Here is a 25,557-nt window from a genome sequence, read left to right on the forward strand (position 1 = left end):
ACTACTTTCTATGTGTTTTAATTAGTAGGAATCATCCTCCTGTTTGAATTCTTCTCCTCTCCTGCGATTAACTGTGCTCCCTAAATAATCAAATGAAAGATTAATAAATACCAAAATGCTTGGTTTTGCCTGAAAAAAAGCCAGAAAAAACTAAAAGCCTCTGAAACTTAGGACTGCTCTCAGTTAAAAAAAAAAAAAAAAGCCTTTAGGCAGCAGGCAGTTTTAGGCTTGACGCTTAAAACTTGCCTAAGAATTTGTCCATTTGAACTTCAGCCTCACATACTGATCTCACACTGTCTTCTCAAGGAGTCATCTCTGTGAATTCTAAGAAATCAGCCTGAAAATAAATGACATTTAGTTTGCATTAAATGTGTTTTTCTTTTCCTTTAAACATTCTTTTTTCTTATCATCAGGAAATAGCAAGACTGAGGACTCCCAAAACCTGAAGAAATAGCTTGTCGAAATGGTGGGGATTGGAGAAGGAGCAATCCAAGAGAAAACTCTTTCAAACCCACTCCAGCACAAACCAACCTGGACGCAGCAGGAGACAGCAAAGGACTCGCACTGTTGTTCAGTTTGATCTCCCGATCATTGCTCAGGTTTGTCCCCTGGAACAAATTACTCAGGCCAGCCACTCTTCCCTTCTGGATGGCACGCAGGGACTGCCGTCGGTATTCATCCCGCGCCCTGCGCGCTTTGTGGCTCCTCTCCTCGTCGGCAGCCTTGGAGCGGCGCACTGGGTCGAATGAACGGGAGAAGAGATTTAGAAATTCAAACAGCCATTTAGCCCTCTGCTTACAGAGCAGCTTAGTGCCCTTATTCCTACATGAGCTGATTTTAAGAATGTAAAAATTGCGACACGTTACAGAAGGCAGATAACTGGATGGTTTCCCTGATGCTTCACACACAGGCCCACTTCTAGAAGACAACTCAAATTATCAATGATCTGACCACTACTGGCAATAACTGAGCCTCTACATATTGTGATTAAATCTGACACTTCTTTTGGCTGTAATAAGAGAAATTCTGCTTGGGGACATCTTTTCCCCTGGAAGTGCACCAAGTTCTATGTTTCAAGAAAGGATGTTAATTACTGCTTTAAATTAAGTCTGCGTCTAGCAGTGTTCTTGGCCACTATGAACATAACTAGAATTGAAGGGTCAACTCCCAAAATTTACCATTACAAAAACTGACATGTAGGCTGCATTTTGTCAGTGCTGTTTGCTTTCTGAAAGACATATGCTATCTTTGTCATGGTACTTATAGTCACAGATATTTCCAACTTGAAATTCGCAGTCTAAAAATGGTTTCAGTAACAATGGATAAATTAACAGCCATTGGAAAGGGCATGTTGATGCTATGGATGGGGCTGCCTCACACTTCAGTCTCTGAAATTGTATATAGAGAACCAGAACTTGTACTGGAAGATTTAAAACACATCTAACCATGGCACTGACCAGGTAGTTACCCATTTCTGTAACCTGAAATGAGACTGCTGCTCTGGCCACTATGGCTCAGGCATCTTTCACTAAAGCTTCTTAATTTTAAAGTTAATATTCCAACAATTCTGTCTTTGACATGGTATAATTTAAATGCACCAAGAATTCTACTGTAAATATTTGTCGTCTAACAGTTCTTTTCTGGTGCCTCAAGCCCCATTTGGATGATGTTTTTGAGTCACAAATAACTGCAGGCAGGCAAATTATTCCAGTGCAAAACAAACCTTTAACATGCAGTGAAGCAAATATTAAAGAAGCTAGCTATGGCCTCCAGTAGCAATTATCAATCCTACCATGACTATCCTGGCTTAGATCATACCCAGTTCATAAAGTGAACACTCCATTTCCTACTCCCCCATGACTGTACCTGTGACTAGGAATGCATGATATAATACCAGATAGCTGCATTTCATTAGTCTGCTTGCATCCCTCTGGTTTGTTTACACTCCCAATTTAAAGCAAGCAGAAGTATAACTGGATTTGACTCCCAAATTCTAAGACTGTTTAATGGAATCAAGAAATAAAAGCACTCAAAGCCAAATGAAATTAAATAAAACCTTGTGGGCAAATGAGGGAAAGGGAAAAGACCTTTAAGCTTGGAATTATATAGTATTATCATAAGCAGAAAGATATGCAGGACTAAAAGCTCATCAAGATAGCATAATAAACGAGTCATAGATGCTTCACATGTATACAACTGGCAGGACATCAGTTTCACTTAATTACATACCCTGAAGTTTTGGCTAAACACAGTAACAAACAAATGCACAGCACAGAAAATACAAGTAACCGACTTCACTATTTATCTTAGAGATTGTTATTTTTAAGGGTAGATAATGTCATTTACATATAGTGCTTCAATGGCTCCAGTATTTCTGTGATTTACCCCTTATAAAGCCATTCAGTAATGGTCACTTTAAAGATGAACTCTGTGCTTACATCACAAGGAGAGACTGCAAGGAAGATGAGTGTGATGCAGCTTTGTCACCATCTGTTGTAACTGTTTGTCACCATCACAATATTCAGATTGAGGGCAGACTGCCTGGAGCTTTCTGGGACTCTTTTCTACTGATGTACGGGCTGGCAATGAGAAAGGCAAGCCCCTTCATGCCCCTCTTTCCTCAATAATAGGCACTCTTTTCAATAGTCATTCCTATTGTATTTTTGCTAGCCAAAAAATCTGTACCATTAGAAGTTAGTGACCCAGACTATCTTTTCCCAAACTATCAACTTTAGTACTTCTTATCACAAACTTATGAGGTGAGATAGCATAGTTTGCAACTGTTAAATATCAATATTCAGAAAACCTTTTGAAAGTAGGACATGCAGCCCTCTCTATGCAGACATATACATGTATGTATGTGTGTTTAAATTTGTATGTACATACCCATAAATGGGTGTATGTCTCTGTGTACACATAAGGATGGGGAAGGCTGCAAATAGATATTGAGATTTTATAGACAGAATCATCTCTTTCACGTTATGAAGAATTTTTATTGAAAGTTCCCAGTGGAGATATCTGAATTGTATCACTAAACATAGGGATGCATAAGATCTCTTAATCCATTTTTCTCATTACTGGACTCCTGATTTTCTCCCTATCCCCTTCCTTGTAGTTACTCCCAAAAACATCATTCTCTTTCCTCCACAAGCTGATTAGTACAGCTTCAACTGTGAACCTGTGTTCCTAGGTTTTCCTAAGTTTCTTTTAATCTCTGATTGGTCAAGGGGCTTTTTAAGCAAATAATCAAAGTCACTGGCATGAATAACCATGTTTGGTGACTAGAAATAGTATTGGGGATAAAACCATCACAGTCAGGAATCTACAGAAAAGTTTTTCACTACATCGCAGACAAAATGATATATACCACATGAACCATCCTCCCATACTGACACTTCCCACAAATTTATCTATCTTGAGAAAGTCACTTAGAATCTGAAGATAAATCTGGATGTATTTTTGTAGAAGGTTTTTCTTACAATATAATTTCATTACTGTTCATATTTTTCTTTATGGCTTTGAACCATCTCTAGGAGGGAGAATTTTATGTCTGCATCAAGTCTAGCACAAATATTTTAAGATAGAAGAAGCCAAAATCCTACATTACTTGTGTTTTAAGATATGTCATAACCGTTCTGGTAACAAAAAAGCACAAGTAGTCAGGACTTCTAGTACTGACTTAAGTAGAAACAGATTCATTTTCTTAGCTGGCTATCCTTTTACAGTAAATTTACTTCTGGCATGACCCCTATGAAAAACACTAGTAGTGTAGTTAGTCAGTATTCTCAGTGGAGAGATTAGATATCTGGAAAAAACCCTAAAAGCTCCAAATCACCACAACAGATCCATATGTCTAGCATAAAGAATTACTACAAATAATAATTTACATACTCTTACATCTTTCTTTTATTTCATGGAATAATGAAAGGACTGACGAGGTGGGAAAATTAGGAATTTGCCAAGCCCATGGGAGATCTACTGTTGAGCCAGGTCCTGCAAGACCAGCTCCAAGACTGGATTTCTCTTCTTGCTTGGTAGCACCAACAACAGGTACATCCTCCAGTGCTCATAAAATGAAAACATTTCAGCCCTCCTGGAACTGGAGCTCGTGTAGAAATGCCTGAGCTGCTCAGAGAGGTGTGTACCATTGTGATTGCAGCCTCAGCACAGCAGGCCAAAAATGGGTGACCAAGCCCTCCTGGAAAACTGGCAAATACATCCAAGACTGGTCCATTCTGCCATCATTATCTGGTTGTCATTACTAGAAATGAATAGTTCAAACATGTCTCTGGGACATGCAGCGTGAACATCCTCTTAACAACAAAGAGCAAACCACAAAGCTGGGTATTCAGGGGCTCTCTTTGTGTCCTCCAAGGGTTGGCTTGGGTTCGCCCTGTTTTCCATGAACAGTTTATGAGAATCTATTCTTTCTCTATACTAACCTAAGGTGTCTTTTTTCTTCTATATTTTCTTAGGATTGAGAAATCCCTATTAGCAGTCATGGCAATGTTCTAGTACCAAATCTTTTGATATAGATGAGGATTAATTCATGCTGCACTGTAGCTGAACTTGATAAAATAATTTGTGAAATCTAAGGCCTCTCAATTTTCTATAATCTATTTTCTAAATCAATCTATTTTTGATTTACAGTCAGATATGTGAAAGCTAAAAAAACCCAAACATATGCTATAAATATCCATTGTAATTTTAATTTTTTTTTGTTTCAGCTTTCCCTCGTGTTAAAAATTTTTGAAAGCTTGTTTATGAGCTATTCAAAATTACTAACTAATACATAAAATTCAATCTTCAGATTTTCTGAAGTACACATACAAATCACTCAGTGTTTTTTCCCTTTCCTAAGTGGAAAATATAACTTCCCACAAATGCTCTGCAATATGGCTTCAGTTCAGCAACCTTGTCTGAAAGCATGTGAATAATCTCATTTCTGTTCAACAATGCACTGTGAGACCTGTTGGAGTTCAGAGGGCACATATATGTAAGGCTGAGCACTTGCTTAGTTAATGCATAGCTAAACTGGGGAGCACTCACTTTAAAATTCAGCATTTTATCAATGTTCCTGCCAGTAAACTCACTTGAATTTTTAGGGAACATAAATACCCAATGAATTTCTTTAAAAGTCGGACAAAAATAAATTCATGGACACATTTGTAGAAGAACATAAAAATACAACAATATAAAAGAAGCAATATTGAGTCAGCCTGGTATCCCTTCTTCCAAGAGAGACCAAAAGTAGGTGCTCGGGGAAAGGCAAAAGAATAAATCAACTCACTCATCTCTGTCTTCATTTTTACTGGAATAATTTTGTTCAGGAGATGAATAAAGCTGGTCATATGGTATCTGAGCACTTCCCTGCCTGATGCAGTTTGCAGGGCTTTGTAAGTGTATTAACAGAATGCCTTTTAAAATATTCAGTCAGATGAATATTTGTGCTGCAGCTTTTTCTATCATGTTTCACAGATTCTTTTTTTGCTTTCTCAAAGAGAGGTCACACTTAAATAAACTAGAAACCTAAAAATGGGACAGCACACAGAAATGTCCAAAACTAATGAGAATATGTACCTTCTGCTATCCAAGTTTAGTTTTGTTTTTCAGTTTCAAAAATAAGAGTTTTGAACAGTAGACTCTCTGAATAAGTCTTCCAGTATTCATCTTTTCACTTGTCAACCAATATCCCTGCTTGACTTACTATCTTACAACTGCCTTCTAAAATACCCAATACATATCTTTTATATGAAATCAGTGTGTAATTGCTTTTACAACATCATTTTTCCCTTTTAGCACCGATTTCCTGAGTTATTCTACACTTGTTAGTTAGTATATTAAAAGCCCTAAAATCATGTATTTCAGTTAACACAGTAGTTCTATGGGCCATTATTGTTCTTTGGCAAACAGCAGAGGCAAACTGAACCGAACTACAGAAACTAATATTAGCACCACTTTGCTTATTGCCTTGGCAATAAACAGCTGAGGGATAATGCGATGAGGAGAGATGAATCCCCATCACATTCTGAATTCCATCTACTAAACTAATTAGTAGTGTCATCAATACCATTGCTACGTTCCTCTCCCCAGTACCTGCTCTAGCACTACAGTTCCCCTGCAGCACTGAGCCCTGTCTCTGTGGAACAGGGCAGGGCTCACTTCAAGAAGGTAAGACCCAAAGGAGCCTGGCATTGTTCCTAATAGACAATATGGTATCCACTGCAGGTTTGTAGTGGCAAAAAATGTAAATATTACATCTGCTTGTAATTATCTTACGCATTCATGCATTTATTTATTATTTAGAAAAGCTGACTTGTAGACAGTTTTGCCTAACTTCAATAAATTTCCTCTCAGTGCCCCACAGGAATACTTGCAGACAAAATGGAAAGATTGCCATAAAAAGAAAAAAAATGGAACTGAAATAAAAAAGGAAAAATATGGTGAACCTGAAGTACTAATGCAATTCATAGCAATTTCAGATTTTCCCACTTCCAAATATTTTTTACTGCCTATCTGCTGCACATTTTGGCTCCTGTAGTAAAGTTAAGGAAATGGAAGATGTTAATACACCTGAGGAAACTCAGTGCAATGTTTGCTAGCACAGTCTAAACCAGCCAGCAACTGATCTCAAATAAAGCACTAAACACTACATCTTCCTATCTTCAGTTGTTACGCCCATTTGCTAATGGAGCACGGTTCTGAGCCCTCAAACCAGCGGGGATAAATTGAGACACTGAGATAAGCATAAGAGGATAAACAAAGATATGGTACACTCTAGTCATTAGTCTGCAGTTAGTTTAAAGCTAAATCAATTACTGCTAACAGCATAACTCTGGCAGCACAGAATTTATAGCAGGCTGCAAACCCAGCAGCAGGAGAGAAGGTGCTGAGCTTTTGCTCTGCTTTGACAGCACTACTGCCGGTGACCAGGCTCAGCAGCTCCGAGTCACCTGAGCTCCTCTCAGTCACCCTCTGGCTGAGGGGACAGGCTGCAGGTACTGAGGCACACAGACTGGAGGTGACAGAATTCCTCCAGAGCATACAGAATACCCCAGAGCTTTCACAAGAAAAAGTACCTGTGGCAGAATATCCCCACCAGCATGTGATGCATTCACAAGTGTGTTAACAGACCAAAAATGCCATTACAGAGCTCATAGCTTATTCCTTTCCTCCCTCCCTTCTCCCATAATTATTCTATAATTCTGCATTTTTGATGTCTATCCCTGCACAAACAGCATTCCTCAAGAAAACAGAGACAACCATTTAAAACATCAGTTACCTCATTAATTCAATAGTAAGAAAATGATACCTGGTTTCAGTAGTGTTTGTAGTATTTTGTTTTATTTCAATGTAAAGGTAACCTGGATTTTTTTTTTCTTTTAACATTATGATTGAAATGTATTTTCTTTCCTTATATAGCATCAAAATAATCCTAAAGTACAATCATAATACCATCTTCTATGCTGACTTGCCAACTGATGTTGATTTTCTGCAGAACTAAAGGGATACTTTTTCCTCAACTCGTTTTACACTCACATACCCAAAATACAGAAAGTTAGTTTTTCTTTCCATATAAACATGTACACCTGGATTCAGATCATTCTCCAGAAAATAATTATCTTTATTGACAGTGTAATATGCAGAGGTTTTATTGATCAAAATTAACATACCCTATTATGAGCTTGGAAAATGGCACCAGTGTATCATAAAGATTTAATTCATCTTGTAGAGAATGATTCATTATCAGATCAATTCCAGGTAATAGCACTTCACTAATTAGTCCTCAAGAATTAATGAAGTGATGACTAAAGCCATAAAATAAACTAATTGTATATTTTGAAATTTATTCATAATGTGGACCTTCACTTATCTAAAGTATTAACGTATAGATCTATATAATAATATAGTTGTTCTGTTCCTTATACACTTTTAAAAATCACCCAAAAAAACCTGAAATCAATCACAATTATGGTATTGATAAAGAATTTCAGGCTGTCTAAAATGGAACAGTACTTCCATAGAATGAGATCATCATCAGGTGATTTTTTTAGAGCAACAATCTAAGTATGATTTACTGTAATCTTTTGGAATTAAGTGAATTTCAGCATTGATTTTATAGCTTCACCCCACTACCATATGGAAGCAATTAAAATACTGATGAAGACAGATTTTATCTCTTCAAAGATAGCTGAGGGCAAGCTGTCAAAATAACTGTGCCCTTAGTTATTATTACTAAGCCAAAACTGTTAATTAAGTACATTTAGACAGAATTTAATTATCTCAGTCATTGTACACAAAAACTTTTCTATAAGGCATTGACACAGATTCAGAAAGAAATCTAAAACTTCTGTTTGTAATTTTAAGCTGGCAATTTCCACCAAAATAATACAGCACTTTGTATTGCTCTAGGTAGAAGAGCCACACCTTCTCCATTCTGCAAGTGTCCTTTTATGTGCTTTCAGAAATACAGGAATGCTGTGAAGGTAGCTTTACTCACACTGCTCTTCCCACTCCTGGTCATCGTCGCTGTGCTGACTGTGCTGCTGAGCTTGCTTGAGGCTCAGGTACAGCTCCTTTGCCCGGATTTCTTCCTGCTGCCTGATTAGTTCCTCACCTTTCTGTCTTTCCTCTTCTTCTCTTTTCTGGGGAAAATGGAGTAAGCCAGAAATGACTAATGAGGAAGAATGTGCCAAAAGCTGAGACACTGCTTCAGTTGCTTCCTATCACAGAGAAGCTGCATTACCTTGGACAAATCACTATCTCTTCTAACTTGGGGCTTCTTACGACTCACAACAGGCATCACCTGGATTTTCCCACCTCCTAGGAATTCCTGAGGCAAGTACATTTTGAGACCACGGTATCAAAGGAATAAGGAACATGTAAGCATCTAAGATCTGAAAACTATACAGGAAACATTTTATCAGATAGCACCAAAGCCTGTGCTATTCTCCAGCCTGTAAGCAAAGCTTGGTTTAAGTTCATGCGTACCCCCACTGAAGATATTGCTGCCTTCAAGCACTACACACAGAACCTCAGAATTCAGGAACTGATTTATTGCTGTTCTTGGTTTAGCAACTGTCCCAGTGTGTCATCATAACCAACACAGGGAATAATATTTTCCAGAAATTAAGATAAGTACATTCTGGAGGAAAAGGCAGGCCCTTCAGCACACAATAGTCACTTTGTAAAATGTAGCTAAGAGTAACATGCCAAAAAAGTTCCCTTCCAAGAAAGCCTTAAAAGAGATGGAAATCTGAGAAAGACTGCTTCTGCAGTTGGCCTCCTTCATATTATGGATAACATAGGAGCTTAATTAATGCAGAACTAGGAATCTGTATCTGTTTTCCAATGAGTTTTCCCAAATCTCTTAGGTAGTGAAGAAACAGATTTAAATCATATAGTTTAATTGAAGCCCACTAAAAACTCAAAACTGAACTTCATTAAGTGTTATTCATATTATTGAAATAACTTGAATTACAAATAAAAACAGTTTTTATTTAATTTTATAATGGAACCAGCACTATACCCTTATGGGTAACAAACTTACAGGTAAGAATTTTTTTATAAATCCCTGAGTAAAATCACCCTGGATTACTACCTAGTTACCTGACCTAAACTATAAGTACAGGAAACCCAAGTAGATTGTTGCAAAATGTTAATCCTATGAAATTTCTAGGGGGGAAGGTTAAGGGTCCAGCCCTTAATGTTATATGGTTCTATGAACAATATATTAGACTGCTCTTACTATTTCTAAGAAATAAAAGTCTAGTATTGTTCTTCAGTCAGTTTTAACACTACTGTCTTGGATTATTTCTAGCATCATCCTTCCATTATTATTTTCTGGCTCCTAAAAACATGAGCTGAGTGGACAGTTCATTATTTTTGAAAAGTCAATGCTTTTAGACAACACTCATTTCAAAGCCAAGCAGCTTCCTCAGAAAAAAGAATTATCTTTTTTAATATCTCTGTAGAATTAGGGATTGCACATTTTAGCTGCAAGTAAATAGTTCTATTCTCTTCTTGAAAAAAAAATATGAGATCAACTGTTCTTTATTCTTTTGAGGAGAATATTTATTCACTTAGCTTCACTACCTAAAAAAATTCAATATTCAGTGTATCCTTCAGGAAGATGGATAGACACAGAAGCAATCCTGGGTTATCAGAATATTTTCTATTCAACATCTTAAACCACAAGGTAAACTTAAAATAGAGAAGAGAGGAAAAAATCAATCACACTGCAGTTTCCCTGAATCACACAAGAGTTTTGTTGTAAGTTTGGGCTTGTTTTTTAATGTAGCTAGTAAAAAGATGAAAGGGTCTAAGAAAAACAAACAAAAAGCACCCCCCCACACACACCAAAAACTAGAATTCAGGTAGAGTTTGTTCTTAATGGAAGGCAACAATACCAACTAAAAAAATCCTACCTTTTTAACTGAAAAGGAGATTTAAGCCAAAGAAGGGATAACAAAAGCTTAACACAGGCACTTGATTCTGAATTCACCAAAAATTTTCACATAATTTTCCTTTTCACAGAAAGAGGAGATTTAACTTATATTTATTAAATTAGTGCATAGATATGCAGGCATATTGCCCAATCCCCTCAAGGTGTGTGTGACAAGAAACAATCCTTGCTGGTATGACACCGGAAAAGAACAGTCATCTTTTTGTCAAGTACGAGTAAACAGCGTGTGTTTGTATTGAAAATGAACAACAACTGAACTTTTTACATTTACTCCACTAGAAGAATACAGCAAGCAGTTTGTCTGCTTCTCCCCAGGAATCCAATCCTGCACATCAGAGCTGGGAGTGAAGAGCTGTAATACCTACAAACACCATCTTCTGCCTGACAGTTGAGAGAGATTGTACCCTGTGCCTGACCCTTTCAGCTCTGCCAAAATAATTAGGAAGTGACAATCCAGTACAGAGTTGCAAATTGTTGAGAAATACCAAGCTGCCAAAACAAATCACACCAGCAATTCAACAGGCAGCAGTAATCCTGTCCAGCCTTTACTCCAATGGAGAATTTGAACATGCTAAATGATCTTATCTATCCTCTGCAGCTGAGAATTTACCACAAACTTGTTTCTGTCTATGTGTATCTCACCACGTTTGACAGCTTTACTATGAGCAGCTCTAAATAATATTTAATATTAGCCATGGTTAAGTTTTAATGTTTCAGTCCAAGGCAGATGAAAGGAGATTAGGTCATCATTTAGCTTTTGCTGCAGAATGATTTTTAAAATATACTGAGGAAAAGGCAAAATAGAGCAGCGTGGTTTTTTTCAGAGGAAAACTGGGCTTCTGGCTGCCACAGCTCTTGGGGTCTTTCTGGGGAGTCTTACAGGTTGCAGGGCAGCTGAATGACCACCCTCCTCCTGCTCAGGGTAAAACCCACAAGGTGTATGTGTGACAACAGCCCTTTCTGAAGCAAATTCTGCCTGGGATTCTCTCAGTGCTTCAGGCTGGCAGGAAGTGTCTTTGGCAGCCCTGAAAGCTGCAGCCAGCTGGCTGCACTACAGCTGCAGTAAACCTCCTGAGCCCACTCAGCAACCACCTGGGCCAGGGAAGACATTCAGGCCACCTAAAACACAGCTGAGAGCCATTAGGGACTCCCTGCTCTGAGGAAGGAAATCTGGAAACCCCAGGGTCCCCGGCTGCAGCACAGGCTGCTCTCAGCAAGGCTGACACAACCAGCTGAGTTCAGAGATCAGATGTCTCTCCAGACTCACCTGACAGGTGCCAACAGAGCTCTGAGTAAAGGCAGAAATATGTTCAACTCCTTCCCAGCCTTTTTCTGAGAAAATTCTCTCACTTGCATCAGAAAAGAAAGTGTTTGCAGAGGCATTATTTTTTTTCTCTACTACCAGTGTCTCAAAAGGAACACAGGCTTTGCATTGCTTCACTGTGCATGTATTTGCACAGAGACAAATGTATGAAATGCATTATGCAGAAGCTACGAGATTTCTGCCATGGGTGTGTCCAGGACATGCTATTCACACATCTCATACAAGGAGGTAACAACTTACTCTGATCACAACGACCCTGTGTTCCATAAGCTGGAAAGCAAAGGACTGATCCTGGTTGGGAGAGAGCTGACATTTACTGCACATGCTGGAACAGGCTCTGCTCAAGTAATTTGCCATAGATCCAGTGCCTATCTACTTAAAGTTTCTCTCTGGACCCTAGAGACTCTTCACAGCTTGAATTCCTAACATGTAAGCTACCCCTATTAGTGATTCATATTTTCCCATTTACCCATGGAAAACACCTGAGCTTTGCTAGTTTTTACCAGCAATCCAGACTGAAGACAGTGGCTTCAGAAGTGCAATCATTACTGATGTCACTGAGGAAGATATTTTCCTTTAAAATTAATATCAGTTACAATTAGGAAAGAGAAAACCGGAAGACCCCAGTTCCCAACCAAAACTAACAGCTTCCTGATTTACAACATTGTTCAAGAGACAACAGCATAGGAAAAAAAAAAAAAAAAAAGAATTACTGAATTGTGGTCACCCAAAAGGAAACAAAATGAAATATTGCAATTGTCATTGAAATAACCCAAAGGCACTTTCAGAATGAATTGGGTGCCGAACTCCAGCAAGAAGCTGTTGTCATATTCCTAGATTCTAAATATGCTGTCTTTGGGAGAGAGTTCAATGTTTTCTTGGCACAGCAAAGCACAGAGCTGAACTTACAGCTTATTTGCACATGGAGATAACAGTCCCACTCTAGTGCTTGACGTTTACTTGGAGACAAGAGGTTTTTTTCAGATCAAGACAGAATGCTCACTGCTCTATCCTAAGAAGCCCACAGTACTCCAAATGGCAATGGTGACAGTTCACTGTATTCCTAAACTCTACATCTGGCAGCAATTTTCTGAAGAATAAGGTCCACAGCACTTGGGGACACAGTAAAGCATTCAGGCATGTGCTGAAAGCTTATCCAAGCTCAATAGAAAGTGTATTCTTTCTACTGAGCATAAGGTTAATTAGATATTTCCTGAACAGAAGCACTAATTGTTTTGTTCTCTGAACCTATCTTCTTTGATGAGACACATTTCATCTCCCAGGGAATTTTTAAGAAACAATCTAGCTCTGCTGTCAACTGTGCTTATATTATTAAATTTGGCAGGTATCTGATGTTGTCATAAGGACAGTACTTCACTATTAATATTCTCCTGCTTTATGTAGACCACATGAAGACTGAACTGAGAGATCTCTTTTATTTCTAAATGTAGCTGAAGGATACTCATCCCTGGCTGGATGACACTCACATCTTCAATTTGCCTTAGCTCTGCACATTGTTCAGACTCTTAATGACAGCTACTGATAACCATAGAAAATTATGCCTATGAGCTCATAGCCTTTGTGAATTAGCAAAAAGATTAATGATAGTAATTGGTTCTCTTATTTGTCCTTTGCAATAGGTGCATAAAAGAATAGCTGTCCTTAAACTGCGAAAATAGAGTAGTGGACATTTATATTCTAGCATCATAAATTAAAGGCAATTCTGCTTAGAAACACCAAGGAAAGCAATGCTTTTGGAATAGTGTTGGAAAAAGGAAATAGGGATCATCATTCTCTTTGATATGTAAGATATCATTTATCTAGTGCAGACAACCCTAACTTCCTGTGATAGGTCAAGAGGAATAAAAGCATCTTAAAAAGGAGGTTTTGTGAGACAATATGGTTAGAAATTAAACATGCCAGCAGAAAGGAGACAGTTTCAATTTCCTAAGTCAAACTGCTTCAAGAGGATGAAGCATTAGCAGAGACTGGACTTTCCATACCTCAGTCTGGAGACCTCTTTAAACATGGTCTGGTCATCATCACAGAAGGATGATTACCAGTGCATTAAATGTTTTAAATCTGTTGAAGTGAGCTTGCCTACAGATCTACATCAAATTCCTTTTCTTCATTCTATCAATTACTTCTATCATACACCAGTAGATTCATTAATTCATTTTTTCCCTGTACCTTAGTTGTATTCCTTCCTTCTAGTTGGATGTGGATGTCAGAAACACAACTTTCTTTCCCTGTCTAGATACCACACTCAATGTACAAGATCTGATCTTTCAAGAGCAAGTAACAGATAAGTTGATTTTCTGAGTAGCAAAGGAGTGATGTCAAAGTACCAGGAATCAATCCTGCATTTGGATCTCTGCTGCTGGAACTCTATGTCAGACCGAGTTGCTCCTGGCAGATCTCAGATTATAGACCTAACTGAAGAGTCTATGCTGAAAGTGGAATTGGACTCTGTTGTTGGATTAATGCAGGAAATTATGGGGAACACTTGATAAAGGCCATTTAAAGAAACAATCACTGCATCATATCTGGTTTCCAAACTAATTCTTTAAGTCAAGAGTTCCTTTCTACCGGGTCTTATTTTGAAAACTGTGGTTCATTTATTTAAATTTTTGCAAATTCTGTCTTTAAGTGCTTGATTTAAGAGAAACCATTGGGAAAGAAAGGGTTTCTACTTCCTTGACAGAACAAATATGTTGGCAACTTTAGGAAGAGAGATAAAGAAATACTGGCCAAAATATTTGAAATTCTAAGTAGAAACTGAACCATAATCTCATCCCCCTTCCAGCAGTACTCCTACCAGGCACACAGCTGGATGGGGGGCACCTGCTCACGTCCTGGGAAACAGTGGAAACGTAGATGACTGTGACATTACCTTTCCATCAATATGAACATGTGCAGAATATGGAGCCATTCCTTTTAATTGCATCAACAACTGAACAAATAATTTTCCTTAATAGAAAGCTATGAATACTGGCCACTGAAAGTCTCAGAAGTTGCTCACTCTGTTCTTTTAAAAAGTCTCTTTGGAACAGAACAGTAACAGTGAGCTTGTGGACATTTTCCCCATCAAGTGTCCTGTGAGTCAGCCACATAGACATAAGTGAACACTGTCAGCCTTTGTTCAAGAGGGCTTTACTTTCCAGAGAACAGAGGAAAGAGTATTTAATTAGTTGCTCTGCTCATTATTCATACATTAATGAAGCAAAAAGGTATACTTTCATTACTCATTGACATCAAATTTCAAAGGCCCCATTCTCTCCTGTGAATTCAAATTAATTGTGTAAAGGTAAATCAGCAACTCTATGCAGTCTCCTCTGCAGGAACTGCCCTGGCTTTGTGCTCCACAACCACCTCAAATCCCAGGCCCACAGTCTGCAGAGTGACAAGAAATTTGCTATTTGCAATCAAACCACATAAACGTAACACTAAGTTTTCAGCATTCCTCCCATCACAAAGGGACAATAGGAAAAGTCAATCCCTGCTTTCCATACCTTAAATCACTGCACCAGGAAAGGAAGAGGCACAGCGAGCTGTCAGCAGGGGAGAGGAGTGTGGATGGAAGTTACTGGACCCTCAGAATCAGATTTTCTCCAGACTTTCTCCATGGAAACTCAGCCTCACCAATCGTGTGCAGTCCCAGCAGGCACATCCCAGCCTCAGAGGACTGTCATGGCTTCTCTGCACACTGAACCCATTATATTTTGCTTTCTCATTTTTAAACCAGTTTTAATCTTTATCAAGTAATATGAAAAGGGTGGACAGAGGTGTTTCCCATTTAGTTTTGAAATTGCTATTTTAAACTAGAAAATGTGAAAAAAATATTATTTCCAACAAACATTAAAATATTGTAACTGAGCTCATAAAAAGTTCATTGTGAAGTCAATAAAAATCAAGCAAATTAATTTTTCCCAGCAAAGCCAACTGGACTTTTCCCATATGTTGAGTAGGGGAAGGATCCACCCCTTATTATTTTGAAGGAAGTAGTGACACATTTTTGAAGTTCATTGTGTGAACAAACTCATCCAAAACACACAGAATACGTTCAAGCAAACTAACTTAAAATGAGATCTTTCCCAATTGTACATTTTTTTTCCCCAGGATGATTCATCCAGCACAGCTGACTGAACAATTCTGTTAATGTGTGAGCTGAATATCCAGTTTGATTGTTCTGGCACTTCTGAATGAGACCTGTAATTTTTTCTCATCGCTCACCCAGCTGTTCTGCTGAACACCATGTAGCTATCTGTATATTCCAGAATGAAAAATTACAACTCTGGATTTTAAAGCTTATTAATAAGCATGCACTGAAGGTGACAAGAACTGTGAATCTATTTGAAAACACTATTTAAAAACCCCCTAAATTTCTCTATGCAAACCTTCAGCTCCTCCTGAATTTTTTCTTCCTCCAGTTTGGCTGCTTTCCGATCCTCCATTTCTATTTTCCATTTTTCTGCCACTATTCTGGCTTTTTCTTGAGCCATAGCATCACGGAATTTCTTTGTTATTTCAGCTTCCTTTTGTCTCCTTCAGAAAAGGATGTGAAAATAAAAATTTAATGCACTAATTTTCTTAAATTGAGGATCAATACTTACTCACTGGTTGCAATAAATAATTAGCGTAAGACTTAATGGAAAGAGGCAAGCAAAGAATTAAAATCATTTAATAAGAGACCTACCACAAATCATATTTGAAGAAACCATCCAGAGAGCAGAAAATTTACAATTTTTGATGAATTACTAATTAAAATAGCACTTCTAAGTTAGACAAGTACTTCTTGGATGTCTTTAAGTCATACCTTAGATATTTCTATTAGTCTAGCAAAACATGGTTGGAATTTATTGTCTTTCAAATACTAGTACAAATGTCTCCCAAATTCTTCTGCCAGATTGTTTATTAGTACTGACAATGTAAAAGAAATTCAGAGCACAGGTTGAAGGTTTCAATCCCTGCCGAAATATGCAAATAGTCCAAGCAAGAATAATCTCATATGAAAAAGGATAACATAGAATAACCTGGTATTAAAGAGTCACTTTTCAGTGCTGCACTACAAAAGAAAGTGTGTGAGGCAGGTGGCCTAATTCCTAATAATATCAAGCATCAATACACTTTTGAATCTCCCCCAAAAGTGGAAAAGGCCCTGCTAGAAACATCCGCATGGGACTTTGTATAATGATTTTTTGAACTGCTGGAATAAAAATTAATACAAGCAAATTGCAAATAAAACCAATTTTAAAAAGTATTTTATGTACTAAGCCCCCATTGTGGGCTCAGAACTGTGATATAACAAACATATCTAATTTAATCATCTCAAAACCAGACTGCTTCATTTTTCTTTATTTGCAGGCTGGTCAATGGTTTTGCTAAATTCCCAAGAGAGAAAAAAGTTGGCACCACTTTTTTTGCAAATAGGGTTGTTGGCTTTCAATATTCAATAGAAACAAAATTACATTTTTAACAGGCTGAAAACCTGACAAAACAAGTGAAAGCGAATGTTCACAAAACATACTTACCAGTTTTACCCACCATTACCTCCCACCTTTCTACAAGGTCATGCCTCCCATTATGCCAAATGGCCACTGAACTCAGATTCTTAAATCCTCACCATAGCTCTTCTGCCTCCTTCTGTGCCTGCTGCCTGGCCCGCTCTGCTATGAGCTCCTCCGAGATCTGCTCGTAGGGTTTGTCCCCCGGGGCTTCTCCCATCACCCAGACCCAGACCTCACCGTCCTTGCCCCGCAGCCACTGCACGCGCTTGCCGTTACCTGCAACAGCCACCGAGAACACACCAGAACGTAAACACTGCCTCAAATCCTGCATAAACAGACATGAAAGGATAGGAAATCTGCAATTTAGAAAACATTAAGCTTGCAATTTACAACTCGGAAGAAAACATTGCTCAGAGGTCCAAAGAAATCTTCAGATTTGACCAAATCGGGTCAAACACGGGGGGGAAAAAAATTAAAATGTTTTCATGCTGCAGATTACCCAATCTTTAAAGACTCACTGTCCCACAAAAATAAAAATTATTAATTCAAGCATGCATTTCCCAGAATTCCAGTATTATAATCCCTTTTTAATTGCTATGTTTGCTCACTTCACTCAACAAAGGATGAATGAAGAGTGTGGAAAAAGAGATAGGGCAAAATTAATGACTATAGATATTATGTGACTAAAAATGTTTTGTACACAAAGAATGTCCAGTGTTGAACAGGTAGAGAAACTTCATGGGAACACTTCCAAGGAATCCAGGAATTTCCCGCCCCCACTGTGTGAAGCAGGAGTTTCAGGGAGTCTGCATACTCAGAACACACCACTCAGTGCTGCAGAGCCTATTCTGCTCACGTAGGCCATTGAAAGGGATTAAATTTCTGGTTCAGTTTTCATGACACAAACTACACAAAAATCTATGGTTACTGTGTTGACAGAGTGATTTTAAGAACACCACAAAAGGCCTGAGAGCTCTTTACAACACAGACTGCATTTGGTGAGCCATCAAGTACAAGAACCAACTGTAGGACTACAAAGGGCACTAGATTAGATCCAACCTGAATACATTTTAATAGTTATTTACATTACCTGACTTTGTGTGGTTTGGTCTTTTCCTTCTGCTTTTATAAATACAACTGTCAAATATTATAAGCATTTTAGAGGTTCATAATAAGAAATTTGTAGAAAGACCTCTTTTGCATCAATTTTTACATTTTCTTTTTTGCAAGTTTCTTGAAACTGTCCTCCACAAAATGAGATTCTGCCACAAAGCCATTGCTAAATAAACAGTGGATTATTTCAAAGAATTCAGACTACAAGGCCATAAAGGGTCAGCAGTTTGCATTATTCCCTGTACGTTACAGTCCCCTAGATTTCATCCTCTCACCGAAACATTGATACGAGAAAATTGTGCACCACAACATATCTTCTAAAAGGAATCTTGTCTCATTTGAAAATAAAGAGATGGACAGAGCAGCATTTTCCTAAGTAGTTTTTCTTCAGTGTTCCCGTAAGAGTTAAAAGAAACCTGTCCTATGTGAACGGGCACTTTTCCCTCCATCTCTCTCTACCAGTATCAGCTTAGCTACTCTCACCTGAAGCTACCACTTGTTCTGTGTGAGGACATATCCATTTAACCGGATTAAGTTTCCCAATGCACAATCAATAAAGTGTTTCTGACATCCCAGGCTGAAGGCAGAAAACTGCAGGAGGCAGTGGAGTGGGGCTGTTGACAGCAGCAGTGTCAGCACCAGCCCACACTCACAAGTGTTGACAATCCAGACTGAAGGCAATGAACAGATCAGATCTCATCATGAAAGCTGATATTCTATATCAAATTTGAAAATGTAATTTATACGAATCCCCAGCGCTGGCCTAACAGTACTAACTTCAAAGAGGGGTGGAAATTTAAGCTAATAGTGTTTTCCTTCAATAACTCTCAAAAGCATTTGCTCTTTCACAGTCTATCAGATTATGTCTCAGGTTATAAATGTGAATGTATTTCATTGTGGTTCTTGTTCTGTACATTGTGTTCCTGTCAACACAACATTTATTTTGAACTTGTATTTTTTGGATACGGCATTAGAATACCATCTGCTGAGACCTGACTGGCCATATAACTATTTGCCCACAAGGTTTTCTCCTACTGCATTTCCTGGTAAAGTATCTTGAGAAGTATGGAATGAGTACTCCCGGGAGTACTAATTCCATAAAACCAAAGGCAGTTTTTGTTTTAAAAGCACAGCATGTCTTCTTTCTTGTGAGGAATCTGAATATCCCAGTTGCTCTCCTTTATTTAGTACTTTATAGAAAAGATTGCAAACACACCTTGTATTAATTGATCTGTACCATAACTGGTAGTTACAAAATACTATTCCAGTTCTGAGACAATTTCACTATTTCTGTTCATTTATGAGCTTATCAGAGGGAACCAGGAAGGAAAAAAAATATATAATTCTTCAGGTAAACAGACAAATTTTATCTTTGCTTCTCTCAAGGTTTTCTTTGCCAAAGGTTTATTAATGTGTTTCTTAGAAGCACAACTTACCCACTGCAACCCAGCCCAATAAAACAAACAGCTGATTTGTAGACATGTCTTGAGAAATTGTTCTTCTTTTAAAACAATGGATCTTTTTTATAAAGTTCTAGCCAGTAGATGTATGAATGCCTTTGAAACCATCAGTATTGTTGGTTCAGCACTACACACAGTACAGAACTCTACTGTATATGCATAATGGGCATGTTCAGATACAGTCAAAGCTGAAAGATTTATGTATTAAACAATTTGGCAATTTTAACCTTCAGCATTAAACAGAAAAACCTCCATATTTTTATAATTTTAAAATAATTCAGCTTGAGTACAGATGCCTTAATTCAGATTTTTCTCTAGAAGAAGGCTTTTTCTCATCCAACCACTGAATTTAATTCAAGAAATGATTCCCATGCAAACCTGCCCTTAAACCTCTGCTCCCATAAAGCTGCAGCTGGGCTTTACTGTACAATCTGATCATAAAACTCAGTAGTTTCTTAGCACAAAATAACACCCAAAATCAGCAGGCAGGAAAAAAAAAAGAGCACCTCAGGGAGAAAATTTGGCACTGTGAGAGCAGAATTTCTGCCATACAAAAAGTCTCTGCAGCCTTCAGAACCATATTCACAGTGAGAGGGTCAGCTCTTCTAGGCTAATGATATTTTAAACTGCAGAACCTATGGCAAGATCAAGAAAGTCCAGAAAATTATTTTCCCTAAAACTTGTAGGAAACTAGTGTAGTCTGCTTTGCAAGCAGAGAATTAACTCTATTTATGGCTGATTATAACAAAATAATTTGTGCTTTTAAATGTCTCTCAAGTATTACTTTTTTTTTCTGCAAAATAAGATGTTTTGTTAATACACTTTATTTCCAAATCAAAGAGAAATACACAAAAAAGAAAAATTCAACTAAATATAAAAGGAAGAGACAGGTCCTGACTAAACAAATTTGAAATGTAGATGAGTAGGAGGCAAGAGAGCCTAATGCTTCCTCTGCTCAGCAACAGGCTTCTAAGCCCAGTCACAAAGCCTAAGGCAGAGTCAAGAAACAAAAATTAAACCTCTTGAGCCCCAGTCTTGTGCCTTGACCACAAAAGTCCTTTTTTCTTCTTGGAGAGACTGTGGCAGGCTGAAAATAATAACCGTTAGGAAGCAGTGGACATCAAAGTTAGTCTGGTTTGAAGAGTAGAAATGGAAGTATTCTAGAAACAAGCACAGCTTTATCAGGAAAACTTACTGAATAATTTACTAGGTCTTTGACATCCCTACTCTGCCACCATTTTTCACCTAAAACAACTTTGTAGCACCAGAAGAAGACAACAAACTTCTGAAATTCTTTTCACCTGAAGCTCATCCATGAGTCAGTATCTCACATGGAGCTCCTCTAAATCTACACCCACACTGCTTTGAGACCAGTAAACTGGCTTCTGGCTCCTTACTCCAGACAAATGCCAGGTCAGAAAATGCAAAATCAGGTCTCTCAAATTTGCAGCACAAAGGAATCACAGCAAAAACTTTCTTGGAGACCTAAAGCCAGAACCAACCGCAACTCAAGTTTGTACATATAATCAGACAGAATCAAAAATAAGACCAAATCATGTTTTCTATTTGTCTGTTATTTGCACAGCCAATTCCATACCAGCAATGAAAGTGTGAAACAATGCCTGGAGAGCAATCAGAGACTCGAGCTCTCACCTACAAGAATTCCAAGTCTCTGCCATCAGCACTCCTGATCCCACCCTCAGAGTGCTGGAGTGCTACTACGAGCTGAGCCATGGGTCACCACGGGCTGCTCTGGCCTCTGAGATGCTCCAGACCAGCAAGGCATTGTCACCTTGTCACTGCCATGGCCAAATGCTGCCAAGGAACACCAACACTGCCTGGATACCTGGGGACAGAGAGAAGCACCAGCACGGGGAATCCCAGCTCAGGCCACACTGGGTTCCAATCCTATCAGCTCAGACCTCCACGTTGTGTCTGAGGCTTGGAACAAACAAAGACACGCCAAGGAGACCAGAGCCCCGCACTGCCTCTGCCAGCTGGAACACAGGAGATGAGCTGCTTACTAGGTTTAGGAGTTTTATGGGTTCTTGGCCTCTTTTTTTACATCTCCAAATAAAAGTGCTTTGGAAATAATGGTAATTAGAGCAAATAGAATACTGCTGGAGTCAGCTTCCTTTCTCTAAGCTTGGTCACCATTGCTTTAACAGTTAGTGAATCCCCAGCTGCCCCTTTTGTGATCCATCCCCAGTGTTTACATGGGAGCTATTCCAAGGAGCTAGAGGCCTGATTTGGTGTCAGGATTCCCAGCTGTGCCATCACCCAGTCTGCTTGCTTAGTCCAGCAAAAGGACAGAGAGCACCAAGCACCCTCCTGCCTTTCTGTGGTAGGGAATACCACAGGGTGTAAATTCAGAAAATTATGTGATCACTGATTTATAATCTCAGAACCACAGGACAGCATTCAAATTCTGCTAAATGTTATACTAAAGAACCTGCTATTTCCATGAACAGCCTTGTTTCTCTAGGCTTCCCACCATAATTCTCCTGCTTGGAAGCTACAAATCTCTGCAGTAGCAATTGACTGTCCTTCCTCACCCGCTGGGAAGCTTTGCAGTCACACAAGTATCTTTTGACTCTCTACAGAAAACATCTCTATTCTTTTCTCTCTCTGGGCTAGAAATAAACTCCTGAAATTTATTATGCATTTGAAATAGGCTGCATGTGCATTAAAAGCTGATCAGCCTGATCTACTTTTGCCATGGAGAGCCAAACCATAGCTCTTGGAGTTTGCTGTGTTTGTAGGGTTGTGGGTTTTTTGTTCTTCTGCAATTCAAATATCTGGTATACTCTGGTCTAAGCACAATGTTCTTTACTTGAGATTTCTTGGCTTTCCAAGCAAATTATTTTTATGGCTTCTTTAAAGTAGAGGCTTGAATTTTGTTAGTCTGCAGGGTAGATGAGGTTCCATTCTGTTTCATTTAGCTAGAGGACATGTGTTAGAAGCTCATTGATTAGGATGAAAATTAGGATGTGAGCTTTAGGCTGTTCTCAATTCCTTGAGCTTCGCCAACATAAGTATTGAATTATCTTTTTTTTTTTTTTTTTTTACAAACACACAAACAGAATTTCACTTCTTTCTAAGGAGAAAACCTAGGAAATTACTGTGAATGTTTTCGAGAGACTATTCAAAGGACAGAATGCACTTCTCAAAACAATAACTGCTGTAAATCCATTAAAATATACAGAGAAGAACTAGATGGTACTGAAGAAAGTAATGAAAATATCATCCCACAATAAACTGAAGAGGTACAATTAATTTTTGCTCTGCCCCTGCTAATAGTCATGGGAGCACTGAATCCCTCTCTTCCCAAAATATGTTCAAAAAACCCCTTCATTTCAATTCTTAGAAGAATGGGGGGAAAATCTGCCCCTAACATTTCAATTTACACACCTTTGAATTTCAATACTGTGTTATGTGCCTTTCTATTGAGGGGAGGATTTGCAAAGGCAGAAGGAAATTCAGCTGATTACATTAATATATCAATAAGGCTTGCAGGATTTCAGCATTGCTGAAAAATCAGCCTTTTATGGCTCTCCAGCTGCTTCCTGATCATATAACAAACTCAATCTTCTGTTTATGGAATTACAGCCTGTTACCATGGAAATAATTATGCTGCAATAAACCCCTGCAGGATCAAATAAAGGAAGAGTGACTGAAGAGAGCAAATATTAAGGGAGGAAACAGTTACTCACATAGGATTCTGGTAATTAACAAATGTAGCAGGGATAACTGTACACAACACTCAAAGGTAAGTGGGTTTACATTAGGACATGGTATGTATATATGCAACATACACACAGGGGTTTGCATGTTAGAAACCAAAAATAAGAAAAAAGAAACACAGAAATAAAATACCATTTACGCTGCAGCTACCCAGTATGTTGCAAACAATTTTGTGGCTCCCTGGCCAAGGCACACTGTTACATGTAACAATTTTGTAATTGGCCCAATTTCAGCCAGGAGATAACATTCAAAACTCTCTCTTAAAGACATTCTTCTAACTCCTTGTACAATCTAGAGGCAGCCTCTTGTCTGTCCATTTTTATGGCTGACCCTCTCACTGTAAACAGCATAAAAATATAGGTAAGCATCAGAGAAAAATTGAAGGTTTTAAAATAATTCCCATCAGTATTGCTCATCTCAGATTTTTTTTTTCTTCATTAAAAAATTTCAAGAACACAGCACCATATTTTCTGATTCTTCATCCAAACTGAACCTTGTAAAGTGTAAAAGCTATATAGAGGGCTTGGTTTCTCTCACAGACCTATCACAAAGCTTCCAGGTTTTCCCTTTGAAATAAAATAAAACTAAGTCTGCATGGCTGCTTCAGGGTCTGCTGGAAACTCAAAACAGGAGGATAAGAGTTCTGTGTCACAGAATGAACAGGGAGCTATGGATCATTTTCTGCACCAGGCTCTCCTGATTAATGCAGCGTGCTAGGTTTGCACTGACTCCTTTTGTCAGGCACACAGGACCATGAAAGCAGGGAGAACTATACCCTACAGCGAGGCTTTTTAGCACCGCAGCAAACAAGTGGACTCAAAGGTCATTGAACTGCCATCAGTGTCTGGCTAAATCCACTGCTGACTTGAACACATTGAGTTTTTCTGTACCTTCCAAATCCTGCTCTCAAAACCTGGTTCCTTTGTCCTTGAATGTTTTAGTCATTTATGTAAAAAAATGGCAAAATCAGCAAGCCATTAGTTTGGGCAAATCCCATTCTCTCCTTGGCCATTGTTCTGCCCTCTTTCCATAACAAGTATTCATGAGTTTGCAAACAGCCACAACCTTGTATCATTACTGAGGCACAGTATGTGGGAGAAAGTCCAACGCTGCTGTGTGCAGACAGGCAGAGGAACACAACACTGCAGAGAAACACAGCAATGCCCTCTGTGCCAGAGGCTCCTCTAAACCAGCAGCCTTTCTCAGAGAATGGCTGGTGCCAGATGTCTCAGGAACATGAGAACTGAGGATTGCATGTCTGCAGGAGAAGGTCCCAGGTAGGCAGCAATACTCTGCTGTCAATTTTCTGCAAAACAGAGAAATCAGCTGCAGGACAAGATACAAAATGAAAAAGCACAGACTTATTGCTGATCACAGGAGGTGGGAAAAGTCCCTCTGGATTTGTTCCATCTGGTGTACCTAGGTCATCCAGCTGCTGGAGGTCTCTTGATAGCCCCAGGTTCAGAGAGCTGAGTTGAGAAGCTGCTGAACCCTACCTCAGCACTCAGCCACACCAGGCACAGGCCCTGAGCAGCTCAGTTCTGGCCCAAGGTACAGAGCACAACAAAGCTGCAGCATATCTCAAGCTGCTCTACATTGTAAGTGTTACATTAAAACTCATCCAATGACTTCAAATTAGATGGCTCAACACCCTAACAAAAATTGTTTTAATGTTCTTGCTCCTGTTTGCCTGTTACTTTTCCATCTGTATCTGAATTGGAAACAAAGGACAGGACTGTACAGAATCCACAATCATGTAATGCCAGAAATTTCAGAAATACTGAGGTCTGATGTCCCTGGTTAGATCCATATCCAGTGATACAAAGAAAGAAACACTGAACACTGACAGGAGCTTGTCACCACAGGAGATAAAATCTTAGCTAAGTATTACCAGGGTCTGCAGAGGCCTGGGCATAAATAAGGAATACATTTCCAAGTTCAAAG

The 25,557-nt window shown here is 38.6% G+C and overlaps 1 protein-coding gene across 2 annotated transcripts in view; it reads right to left on the reverse strand.

Annotated features, from left to right (window-relative positions):
* SH2D4B (SH2 domain containing 4B) overlaps positions 1-25,557 on the reverse strand; it is a 65,788-nt gene that overhangs the window by 27,008 nt on the left and 13,223 nt on the right. For both annotated transcript variants that reach the window (XM_068197294.1, XM_068197295.1), the window contains 4 exons: positions 17,413-17,572; positions 16,187-16,334; positions 8,501-8,645; positions 532-736 (listed from right to left, as the gene is read on the reverse strand). In XM_068197294.1, coding sequence (XP_068053395.1) covers positions 532-736; positions 8,501-8,645; positions 16,187-16,334; positions 17,413-17,572 — 658 coding nt within the window. The remainder of the gene's footprint in view (positions 1-531; positions 737-8,500; positions 8,646-16,186; positions 16,335-17,412; positions 17,573-25,557) is intronic.

The sequence above is a fragment of the Anomalospiza imberbis genome, chromosome 8, assembly GCF_031753505.1.
Source record: "Anomalospiza imberbis isolate Cuckoo-Finch-1a 21T00152 chromosome 8, ASM3175350v1, whole genome shotgun sequence".
Classification (NCBI taxonomy): Eukaryota; Metazoa; Chordata; class Aves; order Passeriformes; family Viduidae; genus Anomalospiza; species Anomalospiza imberbis.